The sequence below is a fragment of the Amblyomma americanum genome, chromosome 5, assembly GCF_052857255.1.
Source record: "Amblyomma americanum isolate KBUSLIRL-KWMA chromosome 5, ASM5285725v1, whole genome shotgun sequence".
Lineage (NCBI taxonomy): Eukaryota > Metazoa > Arthropoda > Arachnida > Ixodida > Ixodidae > Amblyomma > Amblyomma americanum.
In genome coordinates, this window is record NC_135501.1 from 167,499,680 (window position 1) to 167,526,997 (window position 27,318).

Consider the following 27,318-nt stretch of genomic DNA (forward strand, 5'->3'; position numbering starts at 1 on the left):
ACGAAGTCTGTCGGGAGTGTTTCATTATTCAGTACGCTCGGATCTGTTACTTCCGCATACATCTGCTTGGCTGAACCCCCTGCAAAAGAAAAGAAAAGGGCTGAACGTAAAAATAAATCGGAGCAGTCACCAGGACTGATGGGAGCAGTATAAACGTGCTTTTCGGTGAGAATAATTTAGGATTGACTGGGAAGCTGCCGTTTTGCTGTTATAGTCACGGTGCAAGAGTACTGAGGTGTTGACACTGCGCCCTGTGGAGCGTCCCGATTATGTTCGGCCGCGGCACAGCGCGCCTTGCAGTTCGGCTGCAAGCCGACAGATGGCGCCGATGTCAGCGGGTTCAGTATCTGACAGAGCATGAAAAATATGTAATGAATAAAGCTAGTAGGAATGCAGCTGTCATGAAAAATAGGGCACTGTGGAATTACAATAGGTATGAGGTGGTAAGAGGGATCTGGAAAGGGGTGATGGTCCCTAGCCTGACCTTCGGGAATGCGGTCCTGTGTATGAGGCCAGATGTTCAAGCAAGGCTGGAAATTAGGCAACGGGGAGTAGGGAGGTTAGCTTTGGGAGCACATGGCAATACACCAAATCAGGGGGTACAGGGTGATATGGGATGGGCGTCTTTCGAGAGCAGAGAGGCTAGCAGTAAGATAGCATTTGAGGAACGATTGAGAAGGATGGAGGCAAAGCGGTGGGCTAGGAAAGTTTTCAGATACCTGTATATAAAGAATGTTGACACGAAATGGAGAAAGCGAACTAGAAAATTGACAAGCAAATATCTGGACAGCAGTAAGGGGGCAAATCAGCAATTATCGGTTAAGAAAAAGGTTAAAGGAACAGAGAGAGCTTTGTGGAAAACAGGGATGCTGACGAAATCGGCACTGGGAACATACCGGACCTTTAAACAGGAAATTGTCAAAGAAAATATCTATGATAATTGTAGGGGAAGTTCTTTGTTGTTTGAGGCCAGGACTGGAGTTTTGCGGACTAAGACGTATAGAGGCAGGTACCAGGAGATAGACACTTTGTGCATTGCGTGCGGAGAGGAGGAGGAAACAGCTGAACACTTGATACTTTTCTGTAAAGGGCTTCACCCTACAGTGGAAGGCAGCGGGGCTGACTTACCCAAGGCATTGGGGTTTAGGGATAGTGAAGGGAAAGTGGATTTTAAGAGGTTAGAAGTAACCAAGCGAAGGTTATCTGATTGGTGGCTAAAAGCAAGACAGGAGTAAAATTTCACAAGACATGGCTAGGTGGCTTGAGCCACCGCCCGATGTAAAGGGTTCAGCCGTATCCATCCATCCATCCATCCATCCATCCATCCAGTTTAACGGTTCTGGTGCCTTGAGATTCCGCTGCCCAAGCTCGATTTTCGCTTTGGTGGCGTGAATTGAATTCCAAACGCAAAGTAAATTCGTTGCTTGAAATTAAAATCAGTAGTGTGACAGTCTTAAAATTTTGTTTGGATGAAATTATCTTATGTAAAGGAGTTAATATTGTTTATATGTATATTTTGTATCCGTCTGCTGCTAATATTTCATAATTTTATTCTTTTGGTTTTATTATTTTGTGTTGTGTTGTGTTGGGTTTTGTGGCACATAGGCACTAAGGCCATCATGCGCCAAGCTCAAGGTATAGAATTGGTTTTCTGTAGAATGTTTAGGAATATGAAAAATCGTCGATGGCGTAGATGGCCTAAGATATTGAACTGCCTAGTAAAAAACAGAGAAGAAGAAATCTGGAAATAGCTAATTGTAAACGCCCCAGAGAAGGTAAGGTAGCCTCAGCGGTTATCCTTGGCTGGGAAAGGATTCTGAGGCTCCCAACCAATCAAATAAAAAGCCTCAGCCTTCTCAGGAATGAGAAAGGGGCTGAGATGTATCATGCAATAAAGTGATCCAGTGGTTCAAAATTTACAGTTTTTCAAGTACCCCTGCTTCTTTAAAAAGGTAAAAGCAGAGGGTATGTTAACAATGGCATTATTATCTAAGAGCAGTGCTGGATGAAACGGAATGCATTCATTATAAAATTGAGTAAAATACTTCTTTCTTAGTGTTTCAAGTTTCACACATGAAAATAAAATGTGATTAACAGTGAGATCATTTCCGCATTCGCAAACAGGTTTGTCTTGTTTTGTTAGCAGGAAGTTGTGCGTAAGGTGCGTGTGGCCTATCCGGAGACGGCATAAAATCACTTCCTTAAAGCGTTCCTGGGGAACACATGATCTAAATTCACCTAAAACCGGTTTTACCAATTGTAGTTTATTATTCGCTTCGCCGTTCCATGCCGACTGCCATTTTCCTCTTAATTTACGCTGTACAAAATTTATGCAATCCTTAAAAGGTATAATTACTTTTTTATTTCCTTGACACGAGCTCTAGCAGCGCAGAAATCTCTCCTGTCGTTTCCTCTTATTGCGACATGACTGGGAACCCAGCAGAATTTTATGTTTTGTCCTCGAGCTGTGGCTGTTACTATCTTGTGTATGATGTCACCAAGAATCGGAGTGACTGCATTTCTAGAGTGCAGAGCTGTAAGTATACTGATAGAGTCTGTGTAAATAATACTGGTGGTGAGGTTTTCGTTTTCTATTTTTTCTATGGCCACACAGACTGCGTAACATTCTGCAGTGAAGATGGATGAGCATCGTGGAAGTTGTACTGTTTTCTCCGATTTCACCCAGACCACTGCACTTCCTACGTAAACGTCCGTTTTTGAACCATTTGTATAAAACTGCAGAAAACTAGTGTATTTTTTTCGAGTGCACGGAATTCTATTACTATATGTTGTTGCGGAGTTTGTTTTTTATGGAACTGAGTAAGAGTGAGATCACAGATTGTAGGAAAATTTTACCATGAAAGTAGTGGATTTCGTCTCCGCGCAATGTCAGGTAATGCATCTAGTACGCCGAGGTTTTGGCACATATCTTTTCAAGACGAAGCAGGAGTGGCCTGATAGCGAGCGGTTTGTTGTTAAACAATGTTCTAGATGGGCATTTTGTGACTATTGGGTAACATACGTGTTTGGGCAGTGAACGGATTTTTAAAATGTATGAGGAGGTGAGCATGGTTCTTTTATCTATAAGTGACGATTCGTCGATTTCTACATAAAGACTATTTATCAGCGACGTCCTGTAAGCACCAGAGGAAAGGCGCAAACCAAAATTATCTATTGGATCTAGTCGTTTCAGGTACGAAGGTCTCGCTGACCCATAAACAATACACCCTTAGTCTAAGGTGGAGCGCACCACTGAGTGATCGATTTGTAAAAGACATGTCCTGTCAGCACCCGAACGCTTACGTGACAGTACTTTGAGTATATTTAGTGATCCGGAGGCTTTCTTTTTCAGTGCGTTTATATGAGGCAGAAAGTTGATTTTTTTAACAAAAGTTATCCTTAAAAATTTATGCTCATTTTTGACGGGTATCTGTGTTCCGTTCGGATGTATGAATGGGTCGGCTTGTATGCCTCGTTTCAGCGAGAAAAGGAGGGCTCCTGTTTTCTGTGTGGAGAACTGGAAACCGTTCTGATCTGCCCATGTCACTAGTTTATTCATTGGCAACTGTATTTGTCTGTCGCATGTTGCTACGTTTGAGGATGTGCAGGCTATTTGAAGATCGTCAACGTACACTGAATACAGGATGGACTTTGGGATTATTTTACTTATCGAATTCATTTTTATAATAAACAATGTCGTGCTTAAAATACACCCCTCAGGAACCCCGTTCTCTTGTACGAAGCTCCTAGACAGGGTTGATCACAGGCGCACTTGAAATGAACGGTCTGAAAGGAAGTCAGTCAGGCAGTTTAACATCCTACCGCGGATACCTAGGTTGCCCATGCATGTCGCGGAGGATCCCAAACCTCCAGACTGTATCATACGCTTTCTCCATATCGAAGAAAACGGCAAGACAGTGCCGTTTGTTTATAAGAGCTTCTCTTATTGTGTTTTCGCGGCGAACTAAATGGTCTGTTGTTGAACATCCCTTTTTATAACCGCATTGATGGACACCAAGAAGTTCGCGGGATTCAAGGACAAATGTTAATCTTATATTAAGGACACTTTAAAAAGATTTCGCGAGACAGCTTGTGAGGGCTATCGACCTATAGCTACAGGAGAAAGTCAGTGGTTTTCCATGTTTCAGGAATGACACTATGACGGCTTTCTTCCACTCCATAGCTATTTTTCCTTCTGCAAATATTTTGTTAAAGAAATTCAAGAGTGCCTCAATGGCAGGCTGGGAAAGATGGGCAAGCATTTGATAGTGCATCTGGTCCGGTCCTGGAGCAGTTTTTTGCCGGCAGACAGTACAGTATTAATTTCTTGAAGAGTGATTAAATTGTTGTATTGTTCGTTTGCACCTTCACTTGTTGGAAGTCTGTTTTTCGGCAATAATTTTGTATTTCAGGAATGACTCCGTATAGTGAGATGAACTAGAAACTGCAGCGAAGTGTTCCCCTAAAATGTCTGCCTGTTTCCTTATGCTTGTTTGTATGCCAGGTATTGTCAAAAAGAGGAATCGTGAACGGTGAGAAGTTGCCATTTAATTTCCGAACCTGTTCCCAGATTTTTTTAAATGTTATTTGACAGCTTATACATGAAATGTAACTCTGCCAAGAGGCTTTCTCGGCACTGCGACGGACGTACAGAGCTTTTGCTCTTGCCTTTTTAAAACCTACGAGGTTCTCTTGTGTAGGGTACCTGCGAAATTTTTGCCCCAAGTATTGTTTTGATGTTTTTTGCTTCCTTGCATTCCTTTGTCCACCACACTTCGTGTTTTTGCCGCACCCCTCCTGAAGACTGAGGAATAGCTATGTGTGCGGCAGTAATTATACTATTCGTGAACATTTAGTTTATCTCGTCGATACTGAGGTTTTCTAAAACTATATCTTCTAAATTGGCTTGTGCTCTAAACATTTTCCAGTCTGCTAAATGCAGCTTCCAACGTCGCGGTTTAGTTTGGATGATTTCTGGTGTGGATGTAAAACTTATTAACACAGGAAGGTGATGACTGCCATATGGGTTGTCGATAACATCCCATTTAAAATCATTAAAAGCAGAAGGTGAACTAAAAGCCAAATCTAAACAGCTCATATTGCCTGAGGTTGGAGAGCAGTATGTGGCCTTTGCCGTGTTTAAAAGACATATATTGTTTGTGAGAATAAAATCTTCGATTGTTTGCCCCCTAGAGTCGCAGCGCTCGCTTCCCCCAAAAGGGGAGTGCGCGTTAAAATCCCCAACTACCAGATATGGCTCTGGAAGTTCATCTATTAGCTCTTGTTGGTCATGGACTCTTAATGTAAAGTGTGGATGAATGTATACGGAACAGATTGTTAGTGATTTGTAGCTGACGATGCTGACTGCTACCACCTCAAGTTTTGCTTTGAGCTTGATTTCTTGAGCAGAGACGCCGCTTTGAACAACAATCGCGACGCCTCCAGAGAGTCGATTTGCTTGCTCTCGATCGCGTCTAAAAGTTTTATAATGTTTTAGGATATGCAGATTTTGTGGACCAAGATTGGTCTCCTGAAGACATAAAACTATGGGTAACATTGACCCTGAAATATGTGTTATGACACTGTAATTTCGCATAAGTCCTCTTCAATTCCACTGAATTAAAAAAGCAATGTTTATGTTTTTGAGAGAAAATGAAAGGGGATTTACTTATGTTTTGGGCCCGTTATGAGGGGTCTGTCTTTTTTCCGCTCAAGAGAGCTGTTCCGCCGCTGTAAAGCGGGCGGACTGGGTGATATCCATCACCTCGCCAGAGGTGCTTGAGGACCGCGCAGCCGCGATTGTGTTAGTTTCAGGCCTCTCCCGACGGGAGAGGTCCTGCGGGATGCCGACCCATGGACCGGCGCTCCCTGCTTTGGCAATGACAGGGCAGCTTTCGCTGACCCTGCTTGGGGCGTGGATGGCCCTGCCATAGGCTCTGTGAAAGCGGTCTTGGCAGGTGCCGGAGTGGTGTGTGGTGCTACGCCCCTGCTCATCACATCAGCGAAGTTTTGTTTTGCTGTGAAGGAGAATGTGTTTGTAAGCGCAAAACGCCTTCTCGCTTCTTTAAATGAAATGTCTTCCTTTGTCTTTATAGTGATTATCTCTTTTTCTTTCTTACAGGACGGACACGCCCCCCCCCCCCCTTCGGCCCCTTCAGACGATCTGACGGGAATGGAGCATGCAACCAACGGCAGTCCACAGTAGTTTACAACCGCGAGCGAAAAAGCATCGCGATCATAGTATTCGGCGGCGTCGACGTAGACCGCTGTATGATCTGTTAAATACTTCTTATGCAGAGACTTAGCCCTGTCCTTGCGGCGAGCGAAATGATACTCTGGGTGCATGTTTTTCGGCAGAGGGGTAACGATAAGGTTGCTGTGGATATGGGACGGAAGCTGGGCCTTGTCGGCGACGGTCGTTCCGAAGCTTATTCCAAGCTCGTCGAGTATGTGACGTTCAGTGGAGGTGTGGGAGAGATGCTCGTACGGAGAGGTGAGATGAGCTTCCGAGAGCTCTGTCACAGTGTTGTAGACCCCTAATGCCAGTAGTTTATACGTAGGGGTCCTGTGGGGTAGATGAAGAGCCGCCTTGTATGCCTTTCTAGTAAGGCTGTCAACGTGGTCCCGTTCTTGGCAGCTAAGGTAGAGGTAAGGGAGGGTGCATGTGAGGCGACTGATAACAAACGCCTGAACAAGACGTCGGAGGTCAGCCTCTCGCATGCCTCCATGTTTATTAGCAATGCGAAGAATTAGACGAATGGCCTGCGAGACGGAGACTGAGTTTAGCCAGAGTGCCGGTGTTTCTCCGATTGCTCTGGATGAGAAGCCTCAATACCCTAATGGTGGATACTGCGCGCATGGGTTGGCCACTAGCAGTAATGCAGATGGGAGGATGGCCATGGTGGCTGGGTCGACCTCAAATGAGCAGTAGCTCGGACATCTGAGGCGAGCACGAGAGGTCGGCCCCGGCTACGTGGCGCTCAATGACATCCACCGCTTGTTGAAGTGCGGATGTGCCAAAAACACGTGCGCAGTGCCGCGCCACGCCGGACCGAGCCGCCCGGTGTGAGCCCGCCTTTCGCAGCGCCCTCTAAGTTAGCGACCGGTTTTCATGGCAACCCTTGCCCCCCCCCCCCCCCCCCCTCGAACATATTGTGGCCGCGAGCGGGCGGCGCTCTCGCACGGCGGGGGAGAGTGGCAACACCTCAGTATGTTATTCTTACACCGTGGCTATAGCTAACTATAGAAGTATACTCACTGGCACTGGTATTCACAATTGATACGATCGTAGAAGCCATTCACGTCCGTTTCTTTGGCCTGGAAGTAACCACCGCAGTCTTGGTACTCTTCGCATTTCCTTGATGATACGTTGTAGAAGTATGATATTTCATAATCGTCGGATATGGTAGACTCATTGCAAGCATTCCACGGTTGCTGAGCACAGAATGGGGCGCCCTGGCCTGAATGGAATTACCAAAAAGCATCGATATTGCAGTTGAAAACAGAAGTAAAACCAGAGGAAGTTGGTAGGGGGAAGGGGGAGGGAGCATGGTACACTAAAAAGGAGTAGCATGTTCGGTATTTGGCTGCACTGCTGAAGGCACAAGTGCCAATAATTTGTATTTGGAGCTTAACTTCGCGACGCTGCGTACCACGCGGTTATGAGGGATGCAGTAAGTGGTCAGCTCCGGATTGATTTCGACCCTGTGGGGTCATTTGAGGTACGCTGGCATCGCACGGGCGTCGTTTACATTTCGCCTCCATCAAAACGCGGCTGCTGTAGCTGGGATTCTATCCTGGACCTTGGGCAGGGCAGCTGAACGCCATAGACCCCAAGGTACCACTGCAAGTACAAGTACTCTAAATTCGTATGATACTCGGCGGTTTCAATTTTTAATATGTGCGCATATGTGATAGTGGGAAACGATAAACCAAGAAGTTTCCTGGAGGCATCCAGTGAAATTGGGATGCGATTAATCGATTTGCTTTCAGTCGTGAATATGGAGGGCTGCTAACCCTGTGTGCTAAGCAAAGGGTGTACATCCGTTATGAGCGCATAGGAGTCCTTGCCGTGGCAGAGCTCCACTGCAGAGTCCAAGAGACTCCACGAAATCAGTCAGTCTTGACATGAGAAGTTTCTAACCGGCAGAACAAAAAGTATAGAGGAGGTGGGATTGGGGCTGTGCGAAATAAGCCACAACAATGGACCCGAGATAAGCCAGAGGGTTAAGGACACATGTGGCGGACTGGGCAGCTGGCAGACTTCTTGGGAGCCCTTGCTTTGAGCTTACCCGTGACCAGGATCAAACTATGAAAAAAGCAACCTCAACTGTGCTTGCTGTTGCCAGGATGGCAACGCGCTCCTAGAGCACCACAAACTGCTTATTATTAGTGACTTAAATGCACATATTAAAGAGCTTGTAGAAAGAAGGGATCCAAACGCCAGAAGTCTGTAGAAATTGGCTTCTAAGCGAGGTTTGGTGGTGTCAGATTGCAGCCCAAATGTCAAGGTGCCATCACATTGGCAGTGCATAACCATTCCCCATGACAGAGAGCTTGCTCAATGTTCAAAGCTCTGTTTGCTATGGTTATCAATGAAAAAAGTGCTGGCAACCTCAGCGGCTATCACACCCAAATCCGACTCACATTTCACAATGGCTATGAGAAGACCGGGTGCCAGCAGCATGCGAAAACTTGGACCAAGCGACTGGGATCTACAAGCCACGGTTGGGACTCTAGAAGGATGTGACAAGAGACCCGACACACATGAAGAGCTGGTGAAGGAGATGCGGGTTGTATTGCAGCTAAGGACAGCCCCTGAACAGCATCGTCACTGAGAAAAAAACCATGTGGTCTAGGGAAGTGGGAGATACAAACACCGGAGAGAGAACAGCCAGTTGTATCGATGGCTTAATAAAAGTGATTGTGATGCTGTAGCCGAAGCCTGGGAGTCATACCAAGCATGCAAGAGGAAGGCAGCTGAGCTCGATGAATAGAATATTTACTGCCTCGACCAGCCTGTCATGGGAAAGCTTTAAAGAGCAGATCACGATGCCCCAAAATGGTGTTGGAGGGAGATAAGGGCTGGTACACAAAGCTTCATTCGGGAGGGCTTGGGAAATTGCCCAATGATCCACTAGAAGATGAAATGGCTCATGTACGGCTCTCGTGGGAAACTAGCTACTGTCAACTCGGGCAGCTGAGGATGTGATCCAAGCACCACACGACAATCATGTGCTAGTCCTGGACAGTGGGCTGGGAGATATAACTGTTGAACATCGATGCAGGGCAACAGCCTGTGGATAGCAACCAACAGCTTCTAGGATAGACATTGACACGCAGCATGCGACCGAATCGACATGAGCATGTTAAAGAGCTTGGGTCCTCAAGAAGTTGGAAGATTGCTTGATAAGATGTTTGGTCCTCAAGAAGGTGGAAGATTGCTTCAGTAATAAGATGTTTGTCGAAGCCGCAGTACTACAGGAGTGGAAGCAGAGCATGGTAACACCGCTGTACGAATGAAGACACAAGTGAAAGGATATGCGGAGTTACCGACCAATACTGGTTTCTACAGTGCTTTACTGGACTGGTTTCTCCAGTGCTTTACTGGATGGGTGCCCAACGTTGTCAGACACCAATCATGGTGACGGACTGAAAAGAAGGGAATTCTTGGGGAGCTGCTGACTGCATTTCGTACTCAACGGCGGATTCAGGACAAATTGTTCCGGCACACACAATGCATCGAGATTGCTGAACACACTCTGCAACCGTTGTATGCAGCCTTCCTCAATATATACAGTTATTGTCGGACATCCTCTCGGATCATGGCCTTGAGGAGGGTGATGTGGCACTACTGAGGGCATTATCAGGGCCCTTACACAGACGTTACTGCAGTGATGGATTAGGATAAATACTGAAAAGCACCAAATACCATAGAACGTCTATTTCAACAAACATGCCCACTGTCGCCGCTGTTGTCTACGTATGCTGTATGTGGTAGGAGCAACACAGCTGGAGGCATCGGGCTGTGCTTTCACCTTGTAATACCATAAAGAGGGTCAAGTAATGGTCCAATGGACTCCTGCCATGTTAGAAGCGGACGACAGTGTGCTGCTTTAGAATATAACAGAGGAACTCCGAATACTTTTGGACGTACGTGGCACAGACAAGAGCTTCATCCCTTTGCGTTTCAACGAACACAAATGTGTGGTCTTGAAGTGGGGATCATGGGAGCAATCGCGCGCTCCATGGACACTACAGGGGTACCTGAAACAGCTAGTAGAGCAGACAAAATACCTGGATGTGCACTTAAACAGTGGACCCAAATAATTGATGAAGCATGAGAAGCACCTCAAGGTTGAGGCGGCCCGGTAGCGGCGCCCAAGAGACGCTTGACGACTTGCGGGGTGTGCCTAGAAGTACGCAGCTGTGGAGGGCATCCGGGGTAATGTTGGATGGTCGACGTTCGTATAGCGCGAGAGACTGGCCATTGGCCAAGTACCATTCTGAGTAGCGACTTGCGCGCTTACCGAACACCCATATTGCCCGCCAGGTATGGACTCGTACCGTACCCACCAGCTGCGCTACACGTTGGACGAAACGCACACAGTTCCTTCGAAACACGTACAGCCTCCTTGCATGCAGTCTGTAACAGTGCCAAGGCCAGTACGGGCCGTCAGCAGCCAAGGTTCGCGACCTAGTGCGGCAGGCTGAGACAGCGGAGTGTGCGGAGGCGACACTAGCGCTAAACGTCGAGAACCAAAAGTGCATTGAGAAAGTAGATTGTTTTGACAACTTCAGAGGCAGTCACCTGCTGGCAGAAGCACGATGTGGTGTGCTCAGAACACGAACGTGGCGAGCACGTATGGTTGACGGCTAACCGACAGAATGTTCCCACTTGGGTTCGCCGGACGAAATGCTGGAGCATGTTTTGGAATAATGTGCTTGAATTCTACCACACACCATTACCGACTCCCTTCTAATGTGGTTCGCCTAGGACAGAACTACCGCAGGAAGACGCTTGAAACTATAGTGCAATACTTGAAACAGCGAAATTCCGCCTGGAACACCGGTGACGCTTTGATGCATGCAGCAGGTTTGGTAGCTTCACCAAGGAGTTGGATGAGTCTTGTGTGAAAGTGGTCGCCAGCAGAGCCATAACACTGTGCACAAATGTTTTCCAATTTTCTTTCCATTTCTAATTTTTCTGGCTTGACTGTGTGATACGTCCTGCGGCTCATTCGTTGCAAAGGGCATAGCCACGACCCTCATAACAATCAGCGTTGAACTAGATTATGCTTTTAGGAACGCAATGTGGGTACGATGAAATTTGCTCTAATTGTTTATCCGATAGCTGCAGCAACGTTCAGGTATACGCAACCGAAAAGCGCACATCAAACACCGTTATGAATGACGCAAGTTGATGTTAATGCCCGAAGTCATTATTTTGTTCGTACCTTCTTTCAGGCAATCGCCTTAGGTGAAAGTATGCTGAACTCGTGCTGGCATGCATCACGCATCTTGCGAAAAGTGATGACGCAGCAGCACTTTTTTTTTAAAGGAAGTGGAGGGGGGGGGGTTGTATCGCGCGATTTGAAATAAGATGATCCTTTGAAGCGCTTATCGTAAATTCTGGGACCATAACTAAATAGTGGTTTTAGTTGTTGATTATAGCCTATAAGTCATTTCATAGTACCGTCATGGCATTGTGGCTTTTTGATGTGGCTGCACATATGTTTTCGCGTCGGAACTGTCGGCACATTGCACATGACGTCATGGACGCCATGATGGTGGCCCACGCATAGCATCCACAGTAAAATTCTGGGCACGTAGCGTAGTATTGTAAAAGCGCGAAACATTTAACCGTATACTATTATTGACCCCCAACATGACGGCCACGTATAGCGGCATCAGTGCAACCCATTTATACGTGCGATGGAAATAAGAAGGTACAGATTGAGTGGCCACTGAAGACCGAAATCGTAGCAAAGAATACGGCTTGCGTACTTGCCAATGGCTGCAGCATTTACGAGCATATTTTGTCCGCTTACTATTTAGCCTTTGCTTTTCTGGGTCTTCGATTTTTTTTTCCAACCAGCATGCTGACATCGTTTTATCAGTCGGGGTGATGTAATGGGATTCGCCAACGATGTTATTGCAACAAGGTTGAGGACTGGGCGAGTTGGTAAGTATTCATTTTAAACCAGCCAGAAGACGCGACACAAAGGAAGAAGCAAACAAGACGAGGCTGGACTAACAACTGAAGTTTTATTGAAAGGAAGAAAACAACGAAGACTCGCACTGAGATGCGCGCCTCGGCTGCGATTGCCAAGAGTTTTAAGAAGGTTAAAGCAAAGCCATCATCTTACAGGAAGAAGGCTATTGCATGGCTTGATGATCACAATCTGAGGTCATTGAGTTCAAGGGTGAAGGCGGCCTCAGAAGCCCATTTGGACGTTTTCTTCACGGCGAAGACGCACAAGGTGGACATTCCGTTCAGGACTATTGTTTCAGAACGTCGCACCTGGCAGTACGAGATTTCCGGGTTCCTGCAGAGGCACCTGAAGACGCTGAAAGTTCAGGATCCGTTTTTGATTCCAAGTTCTTCTACTGTGATCCAGTTTCTTATGGACAAGAACCCGGGCACGTGCTCAGCAATGAGCATCGATGTGGAGGACCTTTACTATTCATTGCCACAGGACAGACTTCTAAGGTGTGTGCAAGATTGCATCACGGTGGATAATGATGAACAGGATTTCATTGATGCGTGCGGAGTATCGGTGGCTAGCTTCATGGAGCTGTTGTCCTTTTACCTCAGCTCCACGTTTGTCTGTTGGCAAGACAGCATGTACGTCCAGAGGTCAGGCGTTTGCATAGGGTCACAGGTCGCACCTTTGCTCAGCGACATTTTTCTTTCCAAAGTTGACACTGCTTTACAGCCTGGTTTGGAAGCCATCGGCGTAGTAGCGTTTCGCTACGTTGATGACTACTTGATTTTCTTAGGCAAGGATGACTCTGATAGGTTGGCACAAGATTTTCTAGGAATGTTCAAGGAGGGCGGTCAGGGCCTGTCTTTTACGTCTGAATTTCCTAAAGATAACCATTTGCAGTTTCTTGATTTAGACCTGTTCTTTGGGGACGATCACGTATGTTGGGGCTACAGCCCCAGGTCAGGGAAGCCTCTGCTTAGCTATCAGTCTGACCACTCGAGGTTGGTAAAGGACGGCTTGGCAGTCGCATGCATCAAGTCCGCTTTACGTAAGTCTTGCCATCACCGCGTTGAGGACTCATTCTCGCAGCAGGTTTCAAAGTTAATGGCAGCTGGGTTTCCAACTGCCCACCTTGCCCGCTTGTCTGAACGTGTTTTGACTCGCTTGAGAAAGAGCAACACGGGGCCGGAAGATGCTGACGTGGAGGTGCGGCGAAAAAAGGTGGCCGCCTTCCCCTACCTCCATGGTGTTTCACACCGACTCAAGAAACTTGCGGCGAAGTATGACGTTGGCGTTGTCTTCACAGCTAAAAACAAGATAGGAGGCTTGTGCGCCAGCGTAAAAAGGAGGCTTGATAAAACATCAAGTGATCGTTCCCGATGCACAGTGTCACATAAGACACGGCTCACCCCTTGCAGAAAGGATGTGGTGTATCGCGTTCCGCTGCCTTGTGGTCGATGCTACTACGGGCAGACGGGCAGATGTCTAAATGTGCGCCTGACGGAGCATTCTAACTCTCTGGGTGGGAAGGCGAACTCTAATCTGGCGTTGCACGTGCAATCTCGAGAATGCAAATCGGACGATGATCTGTCTCTTTGCACGCCTGACTTCAGCGACACTACTGTAGTTTATAGAAATGAAAAACAAATCTGTCGCGAGATAGTTGAAGCCTTCTACATTGCTAAGGCTAAGGACACGTGTGTGGCTGAGCCGTCGGTAAACCTTCATGCTAAGGAATTTGCCTTTTTAGATAACTTGTTAGTAAGACCCTGACATTGAAAAATGTTTTGTGTGCCCTTTCACTGATACGGCTTATGTGCGCGCGCATCTCAGTGCGAGTCTTCGTTGTTTTCTTCCTTTCAATAAAACTTCAGTTGTTAGTCCAGCCTCGTCTTGTTTGCTTCTTCCTTTGTGTCGCGTCTTCTGGCTGGTTTAAAATGGATGTTATTGCCAGGAATGGGCGGTAAGAGAAGCGTCGCAGTGAGTACAGTTCTGCTGCGAAGAATACGTCGTTGAAATAAGCAGTGTTAAGCTATTAGCATAACTGTTTGTGAGTTCTTAAATAGCAACACCAACAACAAGAATAATTACTCGCACGACAAATGAGCACGTACCTGTATTACACTGAGATACACACTTGAAGCGGGAGTCGAACGTATAGTTGCGAAAGGTCGGGTCGATAAAGACTTCTTCGCACAACTTGCTTGTCTCGTTGAATATAAACCGAAAATCCGTGTTATTTAGGATTTCGTAAAATGGCTTCTGTGGAGTCTTGCATTGTGGCTTGTCGCTGGGATCTTCTTCACCGTGTACTCCAGGTGACGCTTAGAAGAGATGGAACATGAATGAGCCTCCTAATTACCGCAAGCGCTGTCATACTCGTATAGTTGTCCTGCCCCGTCTTGCTTCCATAGACTATTGTTGTATTGCGTTTTTGATAACAGAAAAGCTGGCATAACCACCCACTCCGAGATCACCTGCAGCTACTGCGCAATGGTAATATGTGATATATGGTGATTGTAACCAAAGTGGGCCAGCCCACCTGACCACCATTGTGAACAGTCTTGGCAGAGAGCTCGGGTGGCAAGGCGGTACAGATATCACCCACATGTCCCAGGATTTCCTTGATCACGTGACAGCAGATGGATAGGGAGAGATGCACTTCAATTATTTTGTGAAACGACAAACTGCGCAGTCAAGGGGAAATGTCCCTGATACCGCTATATCTGTAAAACGAACGAGAACACCGCATCAAATGTTTACGCCGAAGAATGCAGATCCTATCTCGAAAGTTGATATCTTTTCTATACGCTGAGCACTTGATCGGATGACGATGTTTAATTGCTTTTATTTTATTTCAGTGGTATCTACTGTTGCCTTCGTGTACCAAGTTGATGGCCTCCATAGACGGAGGCTAGTCCCGGATGCATGCAGAAATATAAATTAGAAATGCGCGTAACCCTGCACGCACGAGCACAAAAAATTGTCGCATACACATATAAATTGTCACATAAACATGTCAAATATACTAAAAAATTACAAACTTTGTGCTATTGTGGAAGTTACACAATACAATCCTAACATTAACTAGATAATACATGCCAAATATCACCTAATTTCTTAAACGATAGTTACAGTATTGTAGAACATCATACAGCGGTGAGCAGCCCTGTCTAGAGCGCGCCGACGGTGCTCTGCGGAGCAAGTCAGCGCCATCTAACGTTAGGCATTGGGTTTGAGTTATGCGTCCCGTGCGCATGCGCGGAAAAAACAAAGCGGTGCCTGCTCGTGGGTTCTCGGCCTCATTTCCGCTCAGTGGTTGCGCTTCACGCCGCCAGGGCCGCGCTGAATATATGTAACAGCGGCCTGAAAAACAGCACGTTCCGCCTGAATCACGAGGCGGCTAGGCAAGCAAGTGCAAGTGATAAAGGGTGATCACGCGTTTCAAACCAGCACCAGGCTGAGTGTGCGAGAATTGGGCCTAGTTGGTTGTTTGTCTGTTTTCGTCTTGCCGGTATATGGTTTCGCATTACCACACGTACCATGCGTTACAGGCGTATTGTTCGACTGCGTGTCTTTGCGCTGTGTTATCAGCTAAAAGGGACACTGCATTTGGCATCCGTACATATCTAGGAACTTGGATGCAGAAACGCGTGATAATACGCTACCACTCGCGCTTGCTTGCGTGGCCGTCTCGTTACACTCGTGGAACAAGACGACGCCCTGGCCACCGTGATAGCGTCACAAATGCAGGCAGCGCGGCCCTGGCGACACAAAACGAAGTCGCAAGGCGGGGGGATTGACAAGAAAGCGACGAGCAGGCTTCCCTCTGTTTTTGCTGCGCATGCGCACGGGACGCATGCGTTCTTCAGTAAGCTTCAAAATACAGAAGAAATGTTACTTGGCGTACCTGAAACCATGAAAGCCACTGAGGCATACCACGTAACGGAGGCGATGAGAAGACCCCACACCACGCTTTTTCACCCAGACGAAATGAGTAAGTATATATGTAGAGCTGGTGATGCTTCACCTTGGACAGGCTTCTGTGATGGCACAGCTAAGAATATATATATATATATATATATATATATATATATATATATATATATATATATATATATATATATATATATATATATATATATATATATATATATATATATATATATATATATATATATATATATTCAAAGTTGAAAACGCTTCATTTATTTTGAGTCGACGTTTCGGACAGAGCCTGTCCTTTCTCAAGACTGAAGTTACAGGGGTCTTCTTCCTCTTCTTAAGGAGTTGGCACTAGGCCGGGGAGCACCGACTCGCGGCGTCAAAGTGGTTGAAGAGGTGCTTAGTCTGTGAATCTCCAATTACTGCCCATTTTGGCGGATGAAGAGGAAATTTCCAAAAAACTGTTTTAGAAGCGTTACTAGCAGCCATCGATGAAATGCAGTATAGAAAGATAAACGTATTTGGTTGCTAGAGGCAAAAATTCAAAGTTGAAAACGCTTCATTTATTTTGAGTCGACGTTTCGGACAGAGCCTGTCCTTTCTCAAGACTGAAGTTACAGGGGTCTTCTATATATATATATATATATATATATATATATATATATATATATATATATATATATATATATATATATATATATATATATATATATATATATATATATATATATATATATATATATATATATATATATATATATTTCTTTAAATATCTAGTGCCAATCAATTAGTTTTTTAAAGAAAATTACTTATAAAGCAGCAGAAAAAACAACCATGCCGCCGGTGGGATCCGAACCCACGACCTCCGAATATCGCGCCCAGAATTTTCTTTTAAAAAAACTAATCGATTGGCACTAGATATTTAAAGAAATATATATATATATATATATATATATATATATAGAAACATTCCCCTATGCACCTTGGTTTCGGTGACTGTTGGCTTCCTTAATATATGTTTGTCAAACGAGCCCCTCACTTCATTTGACTAGTCTGCTTATATATATATATATATATATATATATATATATATATATATATATATATATATATATATATATATATATATATATATATATATATATATATATATATATATATATATATGGGAGACACGCTCTGTTCACATGATTAAATTTTTTTCTGGCCTGAAGTGTGGCGTAAAAGGTTTGACATATGCTTTCAACAATGCGTTGATATTTGCGCACATAAACCCGTCCGCTCCTATTCAATCTTTTTTTTTTTTTGGCACAAGTTCTGTGCAGTTTTGAGTAAGGGTGCCGACTTGCACCGACTTGCACGAGCGGGTACTCCTGCGCCTGCTCACTAACACGATGCTGTGCCCGGCAACTCTAAAGCATTTCAATCCTCAATTCGACGGGCGGTGCTCACACTGTGGGGAGGTGTCGGACACCTACCACATGGTGTGGGCCTGCCAGCAGAACCCATCCCTACCCCCTATCCCAAACCCAACCCGAGAGGACTGGGAGGCGACCCTGTCCGGCTGCTGCACCCTCCAGGCCCAAAGCGCCTCAACGCAGCGTGCCCGGGCTGCGGCAACCGCCAATGGGGTGCCTGACTAGGCATCCCCACCTAGTGGTTGTAAGGGCGTGACCCTTCATGTCACGGACCCCAACACCTCTCCCTATAATTAATAAATGTTTTTACCACCACCACCATTATGTGAGATGAATCTCACTCGGCTCGCCCCTGCTCATCACACGCATCAGCAAAAATTCGCGGTCATCACACGCTCTGGATTTGCTGTGTAGTAGACTTATTTTTGGTATAAGCGCTCATGAGTTTGCTTCCTCGCGTGTAAAACCGCATCTGAAGCATTGGTAATCCTTTCAGAGTTACCATGTGTCCTAAGTGCGATACAGTAAAAAATTCTCAAGTTCTCCTGAAATCGTACTGCTGCACGTTTTGCAACAAAAGTGGATGTGCGACTTATCAAATTCCTTTTAAGGCCCAAAAATGTAACCGGTGTTATGTTACCATTATGTAACGAAGAGTATGTGTTAGTTCCACTGCCGCGGACGACGTTGGCCTAAGAGAAGCCGTACAGATATTACTTTTTTTCAGACAGTATTTACACCGGCATTGGTAAACAGCGGCCACGGTTATTCGCATCTCCTCCTTTACAGGCCGAGACAACCTTAATTATATACTAGACACCCGTGTATTACCCTGATACAATGTGTAATTAATGTTGAATTACAATAGCAGATCGGCCTACAGACCTCCAACAGGGTGAATACCCTGTTTTATTGAATATTTAGACACAATATAAAATGGACTTGTCTCAAACTGATGAAAATGCTATTGTTGGAGACATCAATATTGATTTACAAGTGTCTCGCAATGCTCAGAGTGAAATTTTGTCAATGATGATTATTCATGGCCTCAGAAATACTATAGCTTGTCCCGCGCGAATAAATGACACTTCTGAAACTATCAATGATATTTGCTTTGCAAATTACGAGAGAGGCAACACCGCCTCCAGTGCACTTGTGTCTGGAATTAGTGACCATCGGCCTTTGTTTTGTATATTAGAAGGTAGTGTGACAAGACAGCTGACAGCACCAGGTAATGCAGCCAGAAAAATTAATCAAAAAACGTTATCCACTTTTAGAACCCTTACTCCTGAGACAGACTAGCCTGGCGTGTTTTGTGAAAGTGACGCACAGAAAAGCTTTTTCATCTTTTATGCTATAATTAGGGACCTATATGATAATGTGTTTTCATCATGCTATTGGAAGAAATCTAAAAAGCGCAAAAACCGTGGATGAACGCGGATATTTATCACAAAATAAGACAAAGAAACAAGGTGTTTGAGGATTACCTTAAGATAAAAGACAAATCAAAATTCAATGAATTTAAAAAAAATCCCCGATAAAGTTAATGCTCAGATCAAGACAGCTAAACATGCCTATCAGAGCAGTAAATTTGAAAATATTGACCGGCCACTTAAGTTCTGGAAGCCTTATATTGAACTTTCAAATGCTCGAAGGATGGATACTGCTCCCTCTGACATAAACTTAGGTGGCGAAATGACATCAAGGCATTGAGCTCTGTGAAAAGTTTAATGAGCATTTTCTCGTAGGTGATAATAGGCAAACAAATTCTGGGTTGTTACCTGACCAAACAAAATACATACAGACATGTCAAACATTCAATATTTTTAGCACATTTTGATGGGGCTGAAATTAAGAATATTGAATCATTAAAATATTTGGTGCAGCTGGCCCTGAAGATATTGAAGCCTTGCCAATAAAAGTAGTAGCTGATGTTCTTGCAGCACCGTTGTCGCTTGTTTGTAATTGCATTCCGAATGACGGCTGTTTCCCTGAAGAACTAAATGTTGCACGAGTGACGGTAATACATAAATGAGGAGGAAAGGAATTCCTAAACAACTATAGGCCAATATCTATATTGAGTGTTTTTTCGAAAATTGTCGAACGTTTGATCTAAAGGAGGCTATCCACAATTCTAGACAGCCTAAAGATTACCACTCCGAATCAGTTCGGCTTTAAAGAGAACAAGTCTACAGAATTAGCACTAATAGCCATAATGGAAAGAATAGTTGAAAATATTGGGTCGTTTCGTGGGGTCTCCTACAGCCCTTGATCACAGCGCCATCTGTGGCAGCAACTACTCACCACGTTTGGAGATTTCGTTAGGTCTCTTACCGATGATGATTGGATGGATGGATGGATGGATGGATGGATGGATGGATGGATGGATGGATGGATGGATGGATGGATGGATGGATGGATGGATGGATGGATGGATGGATGGATGGATGGATGGATGGAAGGAAGGAAGGAAGGAAGGAAGGAAGGAAGGAAGGAAGGAAGGAAGGAAGGAAGGAGCGTCCCCTTTGAAACGGGGGGATGGTATTTGACAGCATGCTCAGATTTTTCCTTTATTTATGTTTAACGGTGCTGTAAGCTGTTAATAAAATTCGCCATTTTCTTTAAAATACGTCTTCCACACACTTTTAAACTTATGTCACCTCTCTGCTTTTGAGCCACCAATCTTCCAATCGCTTTTTGCTAATTTCAACCGCAGATTTATTTACATGACTATCGTTACCTCTAAACCTTAGGACCCCAGGAACAATGACTGTGCCTGCATCGACATCGGGATGGATACCATCACATTTTAGTATCTGGTGTTCCATTGTTTTTTGCAGATTTAACACACACAGCACATGTGTCATCTTCGTTAAATTTCTTTTTGTAGCTGCGCGTTCTAAGGCACCCTGACTTAGCTTCAAAGAAAAGGGAACTGCCTCTTGAGTTATCATGAAACGTTTCCTTCCTGATCTGCCTTTTCCAGCATTGATATAGTTCGACACTATTCTTCTTTTTCATTAAATCTATCCAATTATTACCTTCCGCGTTTCTAACCTCTCGTTTAATGCTATTACTTTATCCTTCCTCGAGTCTGGCAAACTTGCTGGTTATTTTCCGCCACTGTGTGTCAACGCTCTTTATGTACAGGTATTTAAATACCTTAGCTGCCCACCTGTTATCATCCAATTTCCTCAGGCGTTCTTCGTAGCGTATTATACTCTGAGCTTCCCGTGCTTCGAACGATGCCCAGCCCATATCTTCTTTTACTGCCTCGTTTGGGGTTTTCCCGTAGGCACCAAGTGCTAATCTTCTAAAAGCTCTCTGATTTACTTCTAATCTCGACTGAACTTCATCCCTTAAGCATAGAACCGCATTCCCGAAAAGCCTTGGCACCATTATTCCTTTCCAAATACCTCTCAGTACTTTATACCTGTTGTACCCCCACAATGCCCTATTTTTCATTATTCTGGCATCTCTTCACCCTTTTGCTATGAGAGACTGTTCGTGCTTTTCCGTGTACATCTGCCATTCGTTTACTCATGCTCGGAGATATTTGTATTCGGCCACTCGGGGTATTTCATGGTCTTGTATTGTAGGCTGCTGTTAAGTTGTACTGTTAAAAACCATCACACCTGACTTAGTTGCGCTAAAACTGAAACCTAGACTGTCTCCCTTGTCTCCACAGCAATTAACCAAAGTTTGCAAATCTTCCTGGCCATCTGCTAACAGTACAATATCGTCCGCCTACATTAAACCCGGTAGCCGGCAACCACCCCGAGATCAAAGCGCCATCTGTGGTTGCAACTAGAAAACAGCGCATCTCGCATTGAGACTTTAGCGCTATATACAATAGCATTGTAGAAACAACCACCTGCCGCGTGCCAATTATGTCGTCGTGGTCCAATATGGTGGATAGAGGTGGAACTATGTGAGTATGGCGTCAGGGGACGAAATGGCGGCATATTTTCTGTTTCTTGAGTCAAAGATGGTGGCCATTAAAATTGGTTGTGCCTTCTCATCCCCCCCCCCCTCCTCACCAAAAAATATCCTAAACGGGCAGGAAAACTGCCTCGTTACGAGACTGCTATACATGTATACATTCGTTCCGCTATATATATTCCGGCAACAACGGGCAATAAGTTAGAATTAAATACACAAAAAAACCAAATATGTTGTTTTTCGGTCAAGAAATGTCTTTGTAGATAGCAACTTCAGCTTGTATTATCGGAACGAAGCCATACAATCAACATCATGCATTAAATTTTTGGGTGTATACTTTAATTAATTTTTATCTCGGAATGACTATGTAGACAACTTGAAATTAAAGTTAGCAAACCTAACTAGTGCATTGTGGAAGCTTCGAAACCAAATTCCAGAGAAATTTACATGAACTCTTTATTATGGCTTGATACAGTCTCATTTAAATTACTGCCTTTTTTTCTGGCAAACAACTTCTATTAACATAAAAGCTTTAACAACACTTCAAAAGAAAACCATTAGAGCAATAGAAGGTTCAAATCCTGGGACAACAACCAGAGATTTTTTCGAAAAGCATACCATGTTGTATACGCATCAGTTATATACATATAAACTTGCAATGCACATTTTTCAAGAGAGGAAGAAAAATCGTGCTTTTTCTCGTGCAATTATATTTTAAAAAATGAATCCTTTCTTTTTAGAGTAATTAAAATAGAGAAATCAACATTGCAACTGAAACTTCCTCAACCAGAGTGTTTAAGAGACATTTAGTTAGATATTTATTTGAGCAATGTTCCGTTGTTTGGCATGTATTGATGAATTTATGCCTTAATAATGGTGACCTCTGTCCGATAACACTTTTAAATTTATTAATACATGATCCCTTCTCGTGAAAGACCGGTTTTATTGTTTTACATGATGAACTATGTCTGCTTTGTTCATTAGTTGTAGTACTGTTTCCCTTGAAGTATTATGTGTTTGTTGTAATGCTGCTTTATTAATTCTGTATGTAATGTTCTTTAGTGCCGAAATCGGCAGATTTGACCGGAACCCAGTGTGACGTTTTCTTTTCCCCCGCGTCTGCTTCCGGTCAGGACGGGCTGCTTCCTTCCTGTCGTCGCAACGCGGTGATCCCGGCAACATACATGAAATATTTTTGACCTTTTGTAGCGTGAGTTCCATTGGCAGATGTTGAGCAGTTTCGCGTGGTTCCTGGAGAGCCGTGCTGCGCATGCGCGAGGAGCAGTGACGTCACACGGCGCACAGCTGGCGCGCCTCGACGGTCATAGCCGCGGCAGACGCGCTGGCGCCAGCGCGTGCCCAGCTGTGCGCCTCCGTTGCGCAGTAGCCAAGTCTGACGCTGCGCCGGAGCCGCTTTACAGCGCCTCTCATTTTGTGCGCATGCTCAAAGGTATCGGGGGGAGGAGAGGGGGGGTATACATATCGCGGGGCGTTTGCCAGTGTGGTATAGCCATGGAGAAGGAGAGCGAAATTGCTGCTCACGTTACGTATATCCCGGCATAGCCGAGCTAAGCCAGTGCTAAATTTTTTTTTGGATTGGATTCTCCCAAATGTAATTATTTTTCGTTTTGTTCGCGTCCGCACAAATTAAAAAAATTGTATTAACAGGATGTAAATTGTTTTGTGACCACATTTGAGACCAAAATCGTTGGCCTGTTTTACCTCCCGCGCTTTCTCACGTCACACGACGCGTACTCGCTAAGCCTAGCAGCTCCGTAAATACGGAAGTAATCTGGAAATCTCGCGCGTTTTATCACTACGGTTTTGCGGTGCGGGCATCTTCACACAAATCGAAAGCTTCGTGCTCCTTTTGTTTGCCGTGAACGTGAGAGATAGAGTGGCGTCAAGGACGAATCGCTGGTGAAGCGACAGGCCCCGCTTCGTCGGGCGCTGCCAGTTGAAGTGCCCCCACAGAAGCACTCGCATTCCATTCGCAAAATGGGAGGGTCGGAGCTATGCGCTCCGTGGCCTTGTGGTAGAACGCCCACCTCGGCTTCGGGAGGTGGTGGGTTCGACTTCCACTGCCGCCGGTTACCCACCGGTCATCCTGTAATGGGTACAAGTCATTCCCTGGCCTGGTTCTCGGCTTTAATAGGGTGCATGGCTTGGGAAACGAGCCCGCGCCTTCAAATCCCAACACTGTGCGAGCCTTAGGAGCCTGTGGGAGCTATGCGCTCTGTATGTGGTACGGCGGAGAGCTCGGGATCTGCCATTGGAATTCAACATAAGTAACTCCGTCATAATGGATGCCAGATCGTCGATGTTGTCTTTTAGGAACTCGAAGCTTATGCCATCACATCCAGGAGCTATTCGATTCGCAAGACTAAAAATTATTGCGGTAATCTCTTTATAATCCGTGGTTTATACACGAAACTGTTTGGAACTGTACCAATACCTGCGATAGTCTGTGCCAGAGCTGCCGGGGCAGTTAGTTGCATTTCAATGTTCACAAAGTATCTTAAAATTTTCTGCTATTCTAGGATTTGCCAAATAAGGAGCTGTGAATTGTTGACACTGCCCCTCCTCATTTTTATAAAGAAGGCGCTGTGTTGAGGTGGATTTCCTATTACGCTATTAACAACCTCCCACGTTGTTTTTTCTGCCTATTTCTTTGCACCTGTTTTATGGGTGAAATAGTGAATTCTTTTTTTCTCTTTCTAATAATGGTCCCTCATAGCCTGAGTAGCTTTGGGACGTTAAACCACCATAAACAAACTTTCTCATAATAGCCACCACTCTGTTTCTAGCCACGTGAAACTGCTGCAAGTAGAAGCTGTTGTTTGTGTGTGCCTATCACTTTTGGTACCATGCGTCTTTCTCTATTATCACATTGAGTACAGCGGTAGTTATTCAAGGACATGTAGGGTCACTCTATTTGCGCTTAGGATATGTGCTACAGTGTGCAATAAATTCATTACGAAAGAAATAAACTTCCAAAATTCAGCACAGCCAAAGTTCACAGCTAAATTTCACAAGATCAAGTTCGTTTCGCAACAAGTTGTGAATGATTGTGGACTGTTGTGAAGAAATCAAAACACTGGTAAGTTGTCATATCTTGCTACATCGTAGACTCCAGAAAATGCATTGTGAACTTTGCACAAAACATGATCCTAAACGGTGACCTTATGTTGCCGCAATTCTAGTAGGTTCTGGTATTAAGTTGGCAAGGTTGTATTGCTGCAACAACAACGTATATTCGCAAGCTGAATGTGTAGACGTGTCAGTGTTGTGTGTGCTATTAAAACAGGGCCTTTACGTTTTATATGCATGGATTGACGGATTTCATCCATTTGCTCTATAAATAGCGGACGACGAACTGGAGGGCCTGATAGCAGTTCCAATATTACACCATTAGACAACTCAAAAAGAGGACGTTCTAATGCTTGATGAGGAACTGATATGTTGATTATAATCTTGCGTCGTAATGTTGATTTCATTAATAGTGCCCCTCCTCCTCCTTGTGACAAATAGTTCCTACAGTTAACAAGGTTAGAGGGTTATACACCTTTGTCCGTAAAGTATCGAGACTGATTTATTTTCTTCTCTAGAAATGATTCCCCAAAACAAATGTTGGTGCGTTTGTGTAGTGCCATATCTTTTCGGGCTAACCTGAGCTATATATCATAATTGCTGCGGCAGCCGCTAGCTGGCACTACATGTAGAAATATACGTTGTCACTAGTCATCTGCGCACTCTACTGTGAGTGAATGTGGAGAGATGGACGTCCACCTCGAACAGCGTGTAAACATAAAATTCTGTCTGAAGCTTGGCATGACAGCCACAAAGACTTATGAGCTCCTTCGTGACGCTTACGGCAACGATAAATTAGACGTTTTTAGCATACCGGAGACGTACTACCGGAGACGTATACCGGTTTACCGGACACCTGCGCATGAGCAGTGGCATTGTTAGGGTGAGGGGGAGCCACTGCGCGTGCGCAGCCGACGTCCGGTAAACCGGTTTACGCCTCCGGTAGTACGTCTGTGGTATGCTAAAAACGTCTATTATCGCGGACGCGAGTTTTCGAGTGGCACAAGAGGTTCGTTTCGGGGAGAACTTCGGTGGAAGACGACACAAGGCAGGGGCGCCCTTCAACCTCGTAGAATGAAAACAACGTGGCTTGGATCAGAAAAATCATACAGCAAGGCTGCATCATTACATTCCGCATGCTGTCAGATGCTCTCGACAGTAGTAAGACAACACGCCACCAAATTTTGCGTGAGAACTTGGGGAAACGAATGTTCAATGCCAGACTTTTGGCGCACTCCCTCACATATGACCAGAAAGACACGCGGGTATCAGTGAGCGCTGATTTGCTCTCCGAGGCATAGAAGGATGCTGCATTCGTTGACAGCATCATTGCTGAAGACGAAACATGATGTTTTCAATACGATCCTCAAACAAAGAGGCAGAGCGCCAAATGGCGTTCCACAAGCTCTCCTGCGTCGAGAAAGGTGCGGCGACAGAACACCAAAACAAAGACGATGCTGATATTTTTTTCGATGCCAGAGGTGTCATACACCACGAATTCGTCCCACAAGGGCAGACGGTGAATCAGGAGTTTTATATCCGCGTGCTCCAACACATGCGTGATGCACTGCGACGCCGTCGCCTTGACTTATGGCCATCTGAACAATGGAGCCGTCTCCACGATAACGCAAGGCCGCACACTGCTGTCAGCGTGAAAAAAATTTCTCGCCAAGCGTAGCATTACTGTAGTCCCCATCCGCCATACTTACCTGACCTCTCCATATGCGATTTTTTCCTGTTTCCTCGTGTGAAGAGAGCCCTAGAAGGTCGCTGGATGGGGAGCGTGGAGGCCATTCAAGACACCATGACAAAGGAGCTGACAGTCCTGCCAAAAGAAGCGCTTTCGAACTGTTTCCAAGACCTGAAGAAGTGTTGGAAGCTGTGTATAAACTGCAAGGGAGACTATTTCGAAGGGGTGCTGCAGAAATGGTTTTAATATTAAACGCATTTTTTAATGGACTTAGTCTCGGAACTTAACGGACAAAGATTGTATAACCAGGCTTAATGATATCTTCCCCAGTCTTTAACAACATTTCGGATAAAGCTATAATTTCAAACAGGAATTCATGCTCAGAAAGCAGTGCTAACAGTGAGTTTTCATTCTCTCAGAGCCTTCGAATAGTGCAGTGAAATTCAGGTACGTTACCTTCCTTACTGAATTCAAGATTTATGTCATCAACTGCAAAACCGCTATTTTTGTTGATATCAAAAAACTGTTTTGCGCGCTGGGGTCACTGACCTACACAACTTGTTCAAGGTGCTCTTCTTTGATTATGTGCAGAACTCGGAAAAGTCTGTTTTTCTCATTAAGATCTTATCTCGGCTTACCCATGAGGATCTCCAGCCCGTTTGCTAAATTAAAAACTTCAAACTAAAAACAGAATAAAGAGGTGGCGTACCTGCAACCATCAAAGACACTAAGGCGTACCATGTACCGAAGGCGTTCAGAGGACGGCAGTGCATAGTTGGTCCACGCAGATGAAAGCGCTAGGCAGATGGAAAGGCTTGAACTTGTGCAGCTTTATAGGCACCCTGCGCATCTAACTCCCGCGCGACGCGCGCGCCACTGGCGGCGGCGCGCGCGTCTCTGTCAGGAAGGCGGGGGCAGTCTGACAGCTCGCGCTGTGTTGCGCGCGCCGTCGCGAAGCAGTTGTGCGCCTCCTTTCCGAGCACAAAATGGCTAATAACAACAGCAGGACACATTGCTGTGTAGT

The 27,318-nt window shown here is 45.0% G+C and overlaps 1 protein-coding gene across 1 annotated transcript; it reads right to left on the reverse strand.

Moving 5' to 3' along the window:
- Positions 1–2: 2 nt before the first annotated feature.
- On the reverse strand, positions 3–27,124 carry LOC144135239 (uncharacterized). Its single transcript, XM_077667973.1, has 4 exons — positions 27,004–27,124; positions 14,324–14,533; positions 7,259–7,460; positions 3–79 (listed from the first exon to the last, which is right to left on the reverse strand). Exons 1-4 carry the CDS (start codon positions 27,065–27,067, stop codon positions 25–27), a joined length of 531 nt encoding a protein of 176 aa, XP_077524099.1. The 5' UTR covers positions 27,068–27,124; the 3' UTR covers positions 3–24.
- Between the last annotated feature and the right edge of the window lie 194 nt (positions 27,125–27,318).